The sequence below is a fragment of the Tauraco erythrolophus genome, unplaced genomic scaffold (assembly GCF_009769465.1).
Source record: "Tauraco erythrolophus isolate bTauEry1 unplaced genomic scaffold, bTauEry1.pri scaffold_48_arrow_ctg1, whole genome shotgun sequence".
In the NCBI taxonomy this organism is placed as follows: domain Eukaryota; kingdom Metazoa; phylum Chordata; class Aves; order Musophagiformes; family Musophagidae; genus Tauraco; species Tauraco erythrolophus.
This window is the reverse complement of record NW_028238617.1, coordinates 614,246-629,714: the sequence shown is the minus strand read 5'-3', so window position 1 is coordinate 629,714 and position 15,469 is coordinate 614,246. Positions and strand designations below refer to the sequence as shown.

Below are 15,469 nucleotides of genomic sequence, written 5' to 3'. Positions count from 1 at the left end.
ACCCTGATGTTTTTCAGGACATTTTGATGATGGTCAGTGCTGCTCCACAACGTATATTTCCTAACGGTTTGCACCTCCTTGTATTTTGGCAATTTGTGGGTTAAATCCACCCCAATGCTGCTTACGCCTTTCACCCGGCAGAATGCAGCGTTTACACCCATTGTTCTATTCTGGACAGTTTTTGCACCAAAGAGAGCTGTTTTTCTCTCCGTCCTAAGTATTCCAAGCAGGATCAGTCCTGGGGGGGGCGGTGGCTTTAGGTCACTACCTGGGTGCGCATCATAATGTCCGATTCCGGAACGGTCACTTGGTGACCAGGAGCTGGTAACGGGGATATGCTGGTTACTCTGCGTGCCACGGAGCTGCTCTCAGTCAGGGCTGCCCTGGTGTCCGGGAGGATCTGTCCTCTGATGAGCTGCAGATCCATCATCCCCCAGACCGGTGTCTGACTGAGGCTGAACCAGAACGCGGGTGCCAATATGACACTTCTGGAAGAGTTAAGGTAGCGTGGCGGGCTGAACGTTCCCAACGAGCGAGAAAACTCCCAAAATCCCACTGGCACGTCCGCGGAGAACAGCAGGATGGGCAGAGGGAGATGCTTTGCCGTGGGAAGGGCTGCGGGGGCAGGTTCGTCCTTGGAGGTTCTAGAGGGCCTTGGAGGTTGTTGGTGGCCATCCCTGTGGCCATGTGCCATCTAGTGAGTCCTGCAGGTATCACGCTTGGAGACTGAAACTTGCTGTGATCAGAAGTGCAGGTTTGGGGATTTTCCCGATTGGAAAGTGTTTTGTTTTATTTTCTTTTAAGAAAGGAATACAATATAGGTGCGTACAATATATACTCTCTCTATATACACAATATGTAAACTGAATACAATAAAGGTGTGACACGTGCTGGTTTATTTGGGTACGTGAAGAAAACCTCCTACAAGCCCGTGTTTTTAGGGCCGTGCCTGGAGAGGAGGCACGCGGAGGTGTGATGCTCATGGACTTGTGTGGACGCAGGGGTGGATGATGGCTGGGAGGACCAGCCCAACTTTTACCTTCTTCCCATTGCTGAACAGAGACACGACGAAGAGGCAGTGATAGACCTGGGAAGAAACAAGCAACGTGGTCAATATTCACTATGAGAAGGAGGAGTTGGAAGGTGAGTCTGCTGAGATCCCAGTAAAGGGGCCACCAGCCCAGTGCGTTTTCCCATCGCACAAAGTCCCTGCGAGGTCCCTCGCTCGGTGTCACGTCACGGCAGCAAAACAGGCCGTGCTGCTAAACAAATAAGCACAGTTATTTTCACATTTTGTAATATTGGGTTTTAAACAGAGGGAAAAAGCCCCGCAGAGGCCACGGTGTGAGTTTTAGTCCCGGGGCTGGATAATTCAGGCTCGTTTTCTTACAGAGGCTGCTCCTGGCTTGGAGAGGCCAGGAGAGTAATTTGACGGCTGCAGACGCGGGGCTGTGATTTCTTTTGTTGTGCTGGAGTCATTTTCATGGGACTGAGATGATCTTCTCCTGTCGCCTTGTGCATCCAAAGATTTTAAAAATAATTACCTTTGTTGCTGCTCATGAGCATGTCTGAGCGTTGTCCAGCTGAAGCTGGAATTTGAGAAGGGTTCGATACTTTCGGGGCACGTGTAGATGGACCCGAGCCATGACTTGTGCCCGGTTTTTGCAAAGTTTGAGTAAAATAGGCTGGGGAAAAAAGGAGATTCCGTGCAAATAAAGTTAAGAGAAGCTTTTTTCCTCCCGGGATTTAAGCGTGGCTTCGCGAGGTACCAGCTGCGTCAAACATTGCTGCAGTGCTGAAAGTGAGCGAATCCGCTTTTCACAGGCCACCGGACCCTGCCGTGGGTATGCCTTTGCCACTGGTGAGGCAAAGCCACCGGCACCACCGACCCCACAGCCAGAAGCATCGGGAACGGGAACGGGAGAAGGACTCTGCCCCGACGGAGGGGCTACTACTGTAAGTCCCGCTGTGGCATTGCTCAACTCTGTGGGGCTACTTGGGCACTGGGGTCTTCTGCAAGCAGGTCCACGTGTCTAGTTCACATGCTGGCTTTTTCCCAGGAAAAGTGGTATTATTTAGCAAGACTCTCTTTCCATCTTTTCTCCTTTTTTTTTTTTTTTATGGCATTTAGATGCATAAGGGATTTAGGCTTATCTTAGAAGGATGGCTTTAAAAATGGAAATATGGGGAAGGAAGGCAGCCCATCCTTATGCAGAGCTGGAAGAGATGCTTCTCCTTCTCCATGGCTCTGTGTAAGCCTGGACAGACCCAGGGGAGAATCATAGAATGGTCTGGGTTGGAAGGGACCTCAAAGGCCATCTGGTTCCAACCCCCCTGCCATGGGCAGGGAAACCCTCCACTACACCAGATTGCTCAAAGCCCATCCAACTGGCCTTGAACACTTCCAGGGATGGGGCAGCCACAACTTCTCTGGGCAACATGTTCCAGTGTTCCCTACCTCATTGTAAAAATCCTACCTACCTAATCGAAATCTCCCTCTTCCAGTTTAAAGCCATTGACCCGTGTCCTGTCACTCCACGCCTGTGTCCAAAGCCCCTCTCCAGCTTTCCTGTAGCCCCTTTAGGTACTGGGAGGTGCTGGAAGGTCTCCCGGAGCCTTCTCTTCTCCAGGCTGAACAGCCCCAAACTCTCCCAGTCTGTCTCCATACAGAGGTGCTCCAGCCTGGATCATCTTCGTGGCCTCCTCTGGCCCCACTCCAGCAGCTCCATGTCCTTCTGCTGTTGGGGCCCCCAGAGCTGAACGCAGCACTGCAGGGGGGGCTCACAGGAGCAGAGGGGCAGAATCGCCTCCTCGACCTTCTGCCCACGCTGCTCTGGTGCAGCCCAGGACACGGGTGGCTCTCTGGGCTACCAGCGCATGGTGCCAGCTCATGTGAGCTTCTCTCACCCACACCCCAAGTCCTTCTCCTCCGTGCTGCTCTCCAGCCATTCTCCGCCCAGCCTGTGCTTGTGCTTGGGATGGCCCCGACCCACGTGCAGGACCTTGCACTTGGCCTTGTTGAGCTTCATGAGTTTTGCACAGGCCCATCTCTCCAGCCTGCCCAGGTCCCTCTGGAGGCCATCCCTTCCTCCAGCGTGTCCACCACACCACACTGTTGGTTTCGTCAGCAAACTTGCTGAGGGTGCACTCGATCCACTGTCCGTGTTGCTGACAAAGGTGTCAGACAGCACCGGCTCCAATACTGACCCCTGAGGAACGCTTTGCCTTCTGCCCCCAGACAGCCCATCCCAGCGGGTGCAGTCCATCATCAGCAGTGCGGAGGATGAGCAGCACGTTCCTCATGACTTGTTCAGTGAGATGGATGAGATCTGCATGAAAGAGGGCGAAGGTGCGAGTGGAAGGAAACAGCAAGGTAAGTCTGTGCTGCCGGGTGCGGTGGGAGAGCAGTCCATGCGCTGGCAGCACGGGGGACACGAAGCTCTTGCAGCTGCTGATGTGAGAGGCCTTCTCCTCCTGCCACCGTGCAGCTCCGTCAGAGGGGCTGCAGAGCTGCGGCTGTTTTCCTGCAATGGCGCTGATCGCACTCCATCTCCGCAGGTTGCTGAAGTTTGAGGAGGACGTGGAAGATGGTGCGAGCGCTGGAGCAAGCCCTACGTGGCCACGCTGTCCATGCACAGCCTCTTGGAGCTGAGGAGCTTCATCATCAACGGGATGGTGCTGCTGGACGTTTGTGCCAACAGCATTGAAGAGATTGCAGGTACTGTGGGCACCGCGTCCCTCTGGAACGGCCGAGTTGGGCTCGCCCTGGTGCCCTTCTCTCCTGAATCAAACCCTGCCCGATGGCAGGTCCTTTTTCCGAAGTCGCTCGCTGTTTTTAAGCGATGAATGAGCCCTTTGATGATGGTTTTTAGCAAAAGAAAATTCTTGCTTTGGCTGCAAAGGCTGAACTGAATTAAAATGTCATGTGAAGCAAGGCTGAGCTTGTGTTAGGGTGTCCTGCGTGGCACAGCCTACCCGAGGGATTAGCGGGTTGGACCTTGAGGAGTTTTCTGCTCTGACAGCTTCATTTCCTTTTGCCGTCCCCAGATATGATCCTGGCCAGCAAGAACAGTCCATGGCATTCGATGAGTGTGTGCGGGCAAAAGCTCGAGAAGTTCTTTTGAAGAAGCATCAGCATCAGAACGAGAAAAGCAACAACCTTCTCGACATTGTCTTCTCGTTAGCTATGTGAGCAAGAGGCTGTCAGGCCAGCACGTCGCCAACAAGCCAGGTGGGGAGTTCTGCCAGGGACTGGCACCAGTGGGGGTTTCTGCCAGAGATTGGCACCAGTGAGGGTTTCTGCCAGGGACTGGCACCAGGTGAAGGTTCCTGCAGGGCTTTGGCCCCATTAGGCTTGTCCTGCCAAAGGAGAAGTGTCACAATTGCTCCTTGACCGTCTTTCTGAGCATCTTTCTCTTTCCTGACAGCTCAAAACACTCACTTCAGAGGCTCAAACTGAGGTGAACCACGAGACCAGCCCTGTGGATTTAAGCAAGGTGAGACCCTCGTCGCTTTCTTACACCTTTAGGGCCAGATTTGCTCCTGCAGACTCGGCTGCAGAGCGCGCTGCAGAGCACTGTGGGCTTTGCTTTTGGGGTAATCGCCTGAAAATCACTGTTGTGCCCAGGCGGAGCTGCACTTCCTGAAGACAATTCCCGCCGGGGCTGAAGCATCCAACGTGCTCGTAGGAGAGCTGGATTTCCTCTGCCAGCCCATCGTGGCATTTGTCCGCCTGACCCCGGCTGTCCTCCTCTCGGGCATGACGGAAGTTCCCATCCCAACCAGGTCTGGAATGAGAAGCACAAAGTTTTATTGTTTAAAAAACCCAACAAAACCACATCAAGTCCTGCATCACTCTGGCATCCCAAGAGAACCAGGCCAGTGGGAGCAAGCACGTTTCTCCTGCTCACATCTCCTCGCCTTCATTCTCTCTTCCCTCCTGTGGCTTTTAAACCCATTGGCCAATTTGAACAAAAGTTTGGCCCCAAAAACTAAATTGTGATTAGTTGGATGAATTTCAAATTCATCGCGCAGTCGTTGAGCCTCTGTGTCCCCTCTCAAGCCGCGCTCTAGGTTGGCAGCTCGCCGGGAGTTCTTTGGTGCCCTTTCAGCGAGTGCATGTTTCTTCTGCCTCATTTTGTTTTCTTGCCCAGGTTCCTGTTTGTTCTGCTTGGACCACAAGGAAAAGGCCATCAGTACCATGAGATTGGCAGGTCCATGGCTACTCTGATGACGGATGAGGTGAGATAAGAGCCATCTCTGGGCCTGTTTTGGCTTTCTTCCCCTCTCCCTGGCTCTGTGGTAGTGAGGAAGAGTAGTAGCCAAGAGCTTTTTTGCCCTGGTTGGGACATCCGAGGTGAGTTGTCCATCTCACCAGGTTGTCTCCTACTGGCAGGTTTTCCATGACGTTGCCTACAAAGCCAAGGACAGGGCTGACCTCGGTTGCCGGCATCAATGAGTTTCCTGGATCAGGTCATGGTGTTGCCACCGGGAGAGTGGGATCCATCGATCCGAATCGAGCCCCCAGAAAATGTCCCCTCGTCAGGTGGGTGCTGCGGCAGAGGGAGGCACGAGGGGGACGGGCGGGACGGCAGCACGGCCGGGGATGCTGTTCAGGGTCACAGGGTCCCAGCTGGGCACAGTCACGCACCCAGACCAGAAGCAAAGGAAGCCAGTGGCTACAAACACCTTTGATCTTCTTTCCATTTGAACAGGAAAAAAGGAAGATGCCAGGAGCTGTCGATGACAGCGCTTCTCACAGCGAGCCGGAGAAACACAGCGGTCCTGGAGCTGCAGCGGACGGGAAGGTGTGAGCTGTAATAGTTTGGGGTTTTTTTCTGTTTCCTCTGAAATCTGAGCATGCCCCTTCCCTTGTGGCAGGTTTCTGGGGTGACCTGGCTCAGTGAAGGGGCTCCACATGACCAGCTTTGTCCAGGCAGAGAGCTCTGCTGCTTCTCAAAGCTGGGGCTGTTGCGATAAGAGGGAGAGGCTCTCAGCTTAGGTCCTTCTTCTTTTTGTTTGGAGGGGTTTTGCTTTTGTGCCTCAGTTTCTGCTGGGCATAAAACGGGAGAAGGAGACAGCTTCTTCTGAGCAACGAAAGCTCTTCTGTGCCTGTGATTCTCCTTAGCAGCACAGAGAGCTCAGTGTTATCTGCCAGGAGAACAGTGGTTTTTCTTCCTTCCTGTAGGCTCTTTGGAGGTTTGATCCAGGACGTGAAGCGAAAAGCCCCGTGGTTCCAGAGCGACTTTCGGGATGGACTGAGCCTGCAGTGTCTGGCGTCCTTCCTCTTCCTCTACTGTGCCTGCATGTCCCCATCATCACCTTCGGGGGGGCTGCTGGGGGAGGCGACCGAAGGCCACATAGTGAGCACCTCTCTCTCTGGGGTGGCATGGGGGAGGCTGAACCTCAGGCCAAAGTCTTTGCTGCAGTGAATTTGCTTTGTTTTTCCCTCCTTACTGATTTCTTCCTCACTGCTGCCTCTCTTCGCTGGACAGGGTGCCATGGAGTCACTGCTGGGCGCATGCATGACTGGCGTGGTGTATTCCCTCTTTGCTGGCCAACCTCTGACCATCCTCGGCAGCACAGGACCTGTCCTTGTGTTTGAGAAGATCCTCTACAAATTCTGCAAGTAAGGCTGGCTGCCGCGGCCGAGCGCTGCGAGCGCCTTCAGAAGGCGCCGTGCTGGAGAAAAGATGTTTTTCCTCTGTTTTTGTCAGTGGTGCCGTAGATTTCATCTGTCTTGTGTGTCCCAGACATGGCGCGCTGCTGCTTTCGTGGGCGATGGTGCAAGAGCAGAGCAGTCTCAGAAGGATGGATGGGGTCGGTTTGGGGTTTTAGGGTTAAAGTGAAACAGCAGCAGAAGGAGAAACCCGGAGGATGTGGATGCCCAAGATGGGCTGCAGAAGGCAGATGTGACAGATCTCTCTGGTTTGGGAAAGAGGGAAGATTTGGTTCCTCTGAGTGCAAAACCAGGCACTTTTTAGCCTGATTTTTGCTGGAAGTGGAAATCTGTTTTGCCTAAAGATCCAAATAGCTTTCTGCTCAAATCTTTTTGAGTTTTGTTGATTTTTCTTGAAAAAGTAGCAGCTTTTCATGTGAAATGGATAATTTCCATGACACTCCTTTTGTGGTGATGGCTTAGATGTGAGAGGAACCACCCTCCCTGCAGTTTAAATTCATTATTAAGCCCCAGCTGGCTGGTAGCAGTGACTGGGTGCCAAAGCAGCCAGTTTCAGTGTCAGGGCAACCAGCCTTCCCACAGCAGGGACCTGACCTGAATTAGCTTCTGAGGTGTGAACCCAGGTAATTGCTAAATAATGATAATTAAGTACTTGGCCTCTCCTGCTGCAGGTCCACACCCTGTCCTGCCAGCCCTGGGGCTGTCTGTAGCAATACAGGGAAACTGCATCCACCATCTGCAGCCCTGACATGCTCCTAAATTGCTCCTCATTTTCCTCGAAGGAAGCCATGGCTGGCTGGGAGCCTCTTGCTGGCCTTTCCACATTAGTTTGATTTTGGTTTCCCAGGACTACACTGCTCTCCTATCTCTCTCTGCGGGCGTGCATCGGGCTCTGGACTGCCTTCTTCTGCATAGTGTTGGTGGCCACCGACGCCAGCTGCTTGGTGCGCTACGTCACCCGCTTCACCGAAGAAGCCTTCGCCTTCCTCATCTGCGCCATCTTCATCTATGAGGCTGTAGAGAAGCTGATTACACCTGCGAGAGACCTACCCCGTGCACATGCACAGCAAGCTTGACTTCCTCACCACCTACTAGTGGGTTTTTTTCCTCCTAAAACGCTGCTGCCCCAGGCCAGGAGCTCAGGGCTGCACCTCCATCGCCTTTCCCTTACGCGTGTCTTGGCTTCTCTCCTCCCAGCTGTAAGTGTGAGGCACCAGCACATCCCAGCAATGAAACCCTGCGTTTCTGGGAGAGCAACAAGGTCAACGTGTCTCGCATCGCCTGGGAAAACCTCACGGTGACTGTAAGTGCTCTGAGCCACTGCTCCCTCCTGCCAGGGCCACGGGGTCCAGGGGCGTTGGCATGGTGCAAAAGTCAGAGCCCTTTGGGTACCGATGGGCTTTGAACTGTTCTCGTGCTGGTCTGACAAGACGTTGCTCAAATCTAACGTACGGTTTTGACCAGCTTGGTCCTGGGAGGGAGAGTCCAGCTTGTCCCCAGCGTGTGGGTGATAACTGTCCTCCTCACGCCTGTTGCAGGACAGTGTTTCTGCCAGGAGCAAGGTTAAGTGGGTGGTGTGATTGCTGTAGAAGTGGGAGGACTGAAGTTGGTGCCTGGAGGTAGTAATTGGCTCCTTAATTGGTTACTGACCCCCCCAGGCCTTGCTCGCTGACTCAGTGCTGTCTGTAGGTGCCTGCACACCCCTGCATGGCTGAGCAGCCTCTCGGGCTGCTGCGGCTGGAAGCAGAGCCCGGCCATAGGATGGGGGGCTCTTTTGGACTTCTTCATCCCCTCTTGGCTGTGTCCTTTGAGCCCTTCACTGGAAAGGGACCATTTGTCCTCTTCTCCTTCCCCGTGATGGTTGTCTTGGCCTTCCTTCCCCATTCCCTCTTTCTCTCTCCCCAAGAGTTTCCAGCGTTTCCTTCCCCTCTGGTGTCTTCTTCAGCCATGGTTACCTGCCGTTCAAGCAGAGGGTGTGCCGTGGTTGTGGTATGGTGTCCCACCACATCTCTCCCTCTGCTCTCCTCTGTGTAGCTCGATGAGTCGCTTGTTCAGCTGCTGTTGATCATTAACTACAAATCTCCATTGGCAGCAGCAGTTACACAGTCATGGATCTTGGAGCAAGATCCTCAAAACCCCCGAGTTATCTGAGGTTTCCTTGCTGCATGTGCACTGCCTTTGTGTCCTGATTCGCTGTTTCTCCAGGAATGTCGGTATTTGCACGGAGATGTTTCAAGGACCTGCCTGTGGACAGAACGGCCCCTACGTACCTAATGTCCTTCTCTGGTGTGCTTTCTCTTCTTCTTCACCTTTGTCCTGGCAAGTTTACTGAAGAAGTTTAAAACCAGCCGTTACTTTCCCAACCAGAGTAAGTAGAAGATGGTGGCCAGCAGCAGTCTGCACTTAAATTTTCCCAAAATTCTTTCTCGGATCACTAGGCAGGATTTGCCACACTTGGTCAAGCTGGAAGACATTCACCTCCTAGGCCAAGCTCTCCCATCTCCTTGGATGTCCCTCACTTGTCTCCATGAGTGCAAAATGATTGTAGCGTTTCCCACCTGCCTCGCGACTGCCCCAGAGTGATTTTTTGCTCAGGCAGTGGGAAATCAGGTCTTCCAAAGTTTGTTGGTTTTTTTTCCACCTTGGGTACATGATGTACTCAAGGGGAGAGTCGATTCACATGAGGAGCTGCCAGAGAAGAAGACACTCTTGTTTCCTTTTGAGGAATAAATGATGCCTCAGTGCCGTATGCCCACTTTAGCTGTAATGTGGCTGTGGTGGCAGACAGCTGCTTGCTTATTTTTTTCAAAGTTTTGGCAAGGTTTGAATTACACCAACCCTTTGCCACTTAATTCACCTTTTTGTATTGTCTGACACCAGATCTCACAGGGAGAAACACAGCAAGAGTATCTAAGCAAGGGGTTTGGGTGCGTGTCCTCAGAGTGGTGGGATCTTGTTAACTGGCCTTAATTCCGTTGACGTCCCTCACTTTTTCGTCTCATGTTATGGGCCCCGTTCACGATGCCCCGTTGAGCTCTGGTTTCTCCCCCCAGGTACGGTCCCACAGTAAGTGACTTTGCTGTTTTCCTCACCATCTTTGTCATGGTGCTCATGGACTTCATGGTTGGGATCCCGTCGCCGAAGCTCCATGTTCCCGATGTATTCAAGGTAACGAAATGTTTTGGCCTGGAGCTGGTTTCACCCCATGCTCGTGGGACTTTCTGGGGATGCCACAAGGTGATGCCGGGGCAGGACAGGGCTGAGTCGGGAGGAGATGCTGGTGGTGTGACCATCTCCTCTTCCACTGCCAAGCATGGCATTTCTTTCTGGAAATGAGAAGCCAGCCCCAATACTAGATACCTGCAGCAGAAGTATCTGTAGATGTTTCCAAAGAGGACACTGGCACTGCTGAAGCCCAGAGTGACACAAAGCCAGGGCTGGAGGGGAAAATCCAAGCCAGTGAAGTGGCTGGGCTGGGAGCTGATCTGGATGTGTGTGCTTTGTTGCAGCCTACCAGAGACGACCGTGGGTGGTTTATCCACCCCATAGGACCCAACCCTTGGTGGACGGTGTTTGTTTGCGCTCATCCCAGCTCTGCTCTGCACCATCTTAATATTCATGGACCAGCAGATCAGTGCTGTTATTGTGAACAGGAAGGAGCACAGGCTGAAGGTAAGGGGCTGCAAGAGATGACCCCATCCCCAGCCCACTCCAGGCTGCCAGTATGGGGAGAAGCTCCTATTCCAAATGCTTTGGGAAGACATTGGTTTGGGACAACGTCAGTCTGTGTGGCGGGATGCTCCCCTGAATTAATGATGGCACAGGGAGCAAACGCTAGGGCAGTTGAGCTGAGCGATCTCTTGGAGCAGCAAATGAATCTTCGAGCAATGTAGAAGTGCACTTTGGTGGGGGAACGAATCGTTTTGATGCGCTGCCGGAGATGACTGAGTCCTGTCTTACTTGCCAGGGGTAGACATTCACCTGTTAAGGAGAACAAGTGTCCTCCTTTTATTTGTGGGTTTGGTTTTTCTTGAGAATTAGATTTCGTGCGAGCTCTGGAAATCCACTTTGTCTGATCTCCTGCCAGATTTTCATGCAGGTGCTTGCACAAAGACTGGATACGTCCTCAGTTGTTTCCTATACTTGAGTTTTAAAGAATTTGACCTGAGCTCAGGTCAGGTGGTCTTCAGCTTGGAAGAATTTGACCCTGAGTAGGGTTTGAGTCTGGCTCGTGATGTTGTCCTTGCTCTTGTGCTGTGGGATGCTCTGATTCTTGTTTTTTGCTCCCCACAGAAAGGATGCGGGTACCACCTGGACCTTTCATGGTGGCCGTGATGCTTGGGGTGTGCTCCGTGATGGGGCTGCCCTGGTTTGTGGCTGCGACCGTCCTGTCCATCACCCACGTGAACAGCCTCAAAGTAGAGTCGAAGTGCTCAGCTCCAGGAGAACAACCCAAGTTTTGGGGATACGAGAGCAGAGAGTCACCGGCTTGATGATCTTTGTGCTCATGGGTTGCTCCGTCTTCTTCACTGCTGTGTTAAAGGTAAGAGAAAAAGGCAAAAGGTGAGCCCACCTCGAGGTTGTGCTCAAGGCAAGCAAGGAAGACAACTGCTTTAATTTGCAGGTGTCTTCCAGGGCAACCCGTGTTGTATGGGTTTCAATTCCGCGTCTTCAGACCAGGACATCTGCTCTCTTTCAAACAGGCAGCACGTTACCAGTTGCAATTTGCTCCCCCAAATGCCTCGCAGCAGCCTTTCCCAGTAGCTAAACACACTGAGATCATCCCCGTGGGCTTCCTTGTGTGCTCTTCCCACAAAAGAATCTCATCTCTAGGCTAGAAGGAGGCACGTTTCCTTTGCGTGTTGCCACAAGAAAACACAGAAATGTTTGTCTGCCGTCACAGAACGCGGCAGACGGTAGCCTGGGTGAAATGGCCTGTTTTCCTCCCACCTTTGTGGAAAATAGGATTGTTCTGATGAAACGTAACTCAAAAGTTCAGCCTAAAGCAGAGCATCAGCTCACCCACAGGCATAAAATCCCGAATGGTTAAAATCCCACAGTCTCTTCTTGCCTGTGAAGAGACAGGTGGTACTGAAAATGTCACTTAAAAAAATTAAGTACTGTCATTTTTTTTCCCCCAGTTTACACCAATGCCTGTGCTTTATGGCGTCTTTCTCTACATGGGTGTGTCGTCGCTCAGAGGCATTCAGGTACGGACTCTTCCAGCCTGCAGCACGTTGGGTGCCTGCTATTTCGGCTGTGAGAGCAGGAAAAGAGCAGTGGGATGGGAAAAAGCTGTCTGAAAGGAAGCAGGGAAAATACTGAGGTGGCAACTTTTCCCTTTTATTTTGCAGTTCTTTGATCGCTTGAAGCTGTTTTTGATGCCGGCAAAACACCAGCCGGATTTCATCTACCTGCGGCACGTCCCCTTGCGAAAGGTGCACCTCTTCACCGTGATCCAGCTGATCTGCCTCGTCCTGCTCTGGGTCATTAAGGTGTCCCGTGCTGCCATCATCTTTCCCATGATGGTAAGAGCCGGTGCCGCTCGGCAGCGGGATGTTTTCAGCGTTGGAGGGAGACGCGGCATCGTCTCTGGCCCCATCGCATCTTCCCTCTCTTATTTGTGAAGGTTTTGGCTCTCGTGTTTGTCCGGAAAGTGATGGACTTCTGCTTCTCCAAGCGGGAGCTCAGCTTTCTGGATGACCTTATGCCAGAAAGCAAGAAGTCGGTTGATGTTGAAAATCAGGCCAAAGAAGAAGAGGTAAAGCTTGCCGGGTGCTCCGGGCGGGACATCCCCCTCGGGCGGTTGGATCGCCTGTTTCTGTCACGTCCCTGGAACAGGCAGGGAGAACCGTGACACGCGAAGCAGCTCCTCTCTGCTGGGGAGGTCCCACAAACGGGGCTGAACCAGCAGCGGCCGGCAGCTCTTCCACTGACGACGCTCTCCCTGTCTCTCTTCCCAACCACCCCGCGCCTCCATTTTCATGTTTAGGAATCTGGAGTTTGAAGGAGCGCACAGTCCACCGCGTCGCCCCTCACCAGCTGCTCCCAGCGCTGCCGCCCCTTCCCAGGGAACGGCTCCGGCACGTCCCGCAGCCCGAGGCCTGGACGGCTGCGCGTTTCGGTGGGAGCCCTCAGCGTTTCGCCGGGCACAGAGCGCAGCGGAGCCCCTCGGAGGAACATGGCCGCCACCTCAGCGCCTCCCGCCGCGGCTGCCGCCTCATGGCGCGTCGCTCCGCTCGCGCCGCTTCCCGCCTCGGGAGGAGCCGCGCGGCGCCGTCTGAAGTGAAGGGAAGTCACTGAAGTGCCTGAGGGGAATTCTGCAGGGTGGGAGCCCTTCCACGGGTGTTCCTGGACTCGCTGTAGGACTGAGGAAAAATAAAAATCCTTGAAGTGACCCGAGATGCGTCTGTTACACTTCAGGTAAACTGAGGCAGGACACTCAAAAATCCCTCTCTGTCCTGCGGGGATAAAAAATGCAGCAAAATAGGAATTTGTGGCTTTCGGTCACTACCTGGTGCGCATCGTAATGTCTGATTCCTGAACAGTCATTTTCGTGACCAGGAGTCGGTAACCGGGGATATGCTGGTTACTCTGGGTGCCACGGAGCTGCTCTCCCTGGTGTCCGGGAGGATCTGTCCCTCTGACTGATCTGCAGATTCCATCATCCCCCAGACCGGTGTCTGACTTGAGGATGAACCAGAACGGGGGTGCCAATATGGCGCTTCTGGAAGAGCTACAGGCAGCGTGGCTGGGCTGAACGTTCCCAACGAGCGAGAAAACTCCCCAAAATCCCACTGGCACGTCCGCGGAGCACAGCAGGATGGGCAGAGGGAGATGCTTTGCCGTGGGAAGGGCTGCCGGGGGCAGGTTCATCCTTGCAGGTTCTCAAGGGCCTTTGGAGGTTGTTGGTGGCCATCTCCTGTGACCATGTGCCATCTAGTGAGTCCTGCAGGTATCACGTCTGGAGACTGAAACTTGCTGTGATCAGAAGTGCAGGTTTGGGTTATTTTCCCCGATTTGGAAAGTGCTTTGTTTTGTTTTCTTTTAAGAAAGGAATACCATATAGGTGTATACAATATATGCTCTCTCTATAAATACACAATATGTAAATTGAATGCAATAAAGGTGATGACACGTCCTGTTTTATTTGGGTACCTAAGAAAAACCTCCTACAAGGAGGACCCTGCCCGTGGGTATGCCTTTGCCACTGGTGAGGCAAAGCCACCGGCACCACCGACCCCACAGCCAAAAGCACTGGAAACGGGAATGGCAGAAGGACTCTGCCCCGACGGAGCGGGGCTACCACTGCAAGTCCCGCTGTGGCATTTGCTAAACTCCGTGGGGCTACGTGGGCACTGGGGTCTTCTGCAAGCAGGTCCACCCTGCAGCTCCGTCAAAGGGGCTGCAGAGCTGCGGCTGTTTTCTTGCAATGGCGCTGATCGCACTCCATCTCCGCGGGTGGCTGAAGTTTGAGGAGGACGTAGAAGACGGCGGCGAGCTCTGGAGCAAACCCTACGTGGCCACGCTGTCCATGCACAGCCTCTTGGAGCTGAGGAGCTTCATCATCAACGGGATGGTGCTGCTGGACGTTTGTGCCAACAGCATTGAAGAGATTGCAGGTACTGTGGGCACCACGTCCCTCTGGGAACGGCCGAGTTGGGCTCGCCCTGGTGCCCTTCTCTCCTGAATCAAACCCTGCCCTGATGGCAGGTCCTTTTTCTGAAGTCACTTGCTGTTTTTAAGCGATGAATGAGCCCTTTGATGATGGTTTTTAGCAAAAGAAAATTCTTGCTTTGGCTGCAAAGGCTGAACTGAATTAAAATGTCATGTGAAGCAAGGCTGAGCTTGTGTTAGGGTGTCCTCCATGGCACAGCCTACCCGGGGGATTTAGGGGTTGGAACTTGAGGGGTCTTCTGCTCTGACAGCTTCATTTCCCTTTGCCACCCCCAGATACGATCCTGGGCCAGCAAGAACAGTCCACGGCGTTTGATGAGTGTGTGCGGGCAAAAGCTCGAGAAGTTCTTTTGAAGAAGCATCACCATCAGAAGGAGAAAAGCAACAACCTTCTCGACATTGTCTTCTCGTTAGCTGATGTGAGCAAGAGGGAGTCAGGCCTGCACGTTGCCAACAAGCCAGGTGAGGGTTTCTGCCAGGGACTGGCACCAGGTGAAGGTTTCTGCCAGGGACTGGCACCAGGTGAAGGTTCCTGCAGGGTTTTATAGAATCATAGAATGGTTAGGGCTGGAAGGGACCTTCAAAGGTCATCTAGTCCAACCCCCCTGCAAGGAACAGGGATATCTCCAACTAGATCAGGTTGCTCAGGGCCTCGTCCAACCTGGCCTTGAACGTCTCCAGGGATGAAGCATCCACCACCTCTCTGGGCAACCTGTTCCAGTGTTCTACAACTCTCATGGTAAAAAATTTTTTCCTAATATCCAATCTGAATCTACCTCCCTCTATTTTAAAACCATTGCCCCTTGTCCTATCACAACAGGCTCTCCTGAACAGCCTCTCCCCATCTTTCTTGTAGGCCCCCTTGAGGTACTGGAAGACCGCTATAAGGTCACCCCGGAGCCTCCTCTTCTCCAGGCTGAACAGCCCCAACTCTCTCAGCCTGTCCTCATAGGAAAGGTGCTCCAGCCCTCTTATCATCTCCGTGGCCCTCCTCTGGACCCTCTCCAGCTGGTCCATGTCCTCCTTATGTTGGGGGCTCCAGAACTGGATGCAATACTCCAGGTGGGGTCTCACGAGGGCAGAGTAGAGGGGGAGAATCACCTCCCTCGACCT

At 53.2% G+C, this 15,469-nt stretch overlaps 1 protein-coding gene across 1 annotated transcript; it reads left to right on the top strand.

The window, feature by feature from the left end:
* The first annotated feature begins 1,066 nt into the window (after window positions 1–1,066).
* Window positions 1,067–13,439, top strand: LOC147525937 (electroneutral sodium bicarbonate exchanger 1-like). The gene is given in 36 exon segments (XM_086630757.1): window positions 1,067–1,143; window positions 1,825–1,944; window positions 1,946–1,956; window positions 3,239–3,346; window positions 3,349–3,373; window positions 3,559–3,590; window positions 3,593–3,718; window positions 4,048–4,056; window positions 4,059–4,184; window positions 4,187–4,266; window positions 4,428–4,496; window positions 4,628–4,785; window positions 5,154–5,241; window positions 5,396–5,440; window positions 5,443–5,540; window positions 5,711–5,786; window positions 5,788–5,807; window positions 6,188–6,362; window positions 6,495–6,628; window positions 7,527–7,710; window positions 7,712–7,773; window positions 7,877–7,982; window positions 8,885–8,908; window positions 8,910–8,964; window positions 8,967–9,047; window positions 9,595–9,606; window positions 9,747–9,847; window positions 10,189–10,251; window positions 10,253–10,351; window positions 10,973–10,997; window positions 11,000–11,137; window positions 11,140–11,222; window positions 11,821–11,889; window positions 12,034–12,207; window positions 12,309–12,440; window positions 13,338–13,439. Coding segments are annotated over 35 exon segments (2,988 nt in total). The 5' UTR covers window positions 1,067–1,143; window positions 1,825–1,846.
* Window positions 13,440–15,469: the final 2,030 nt, after the last annotated feature.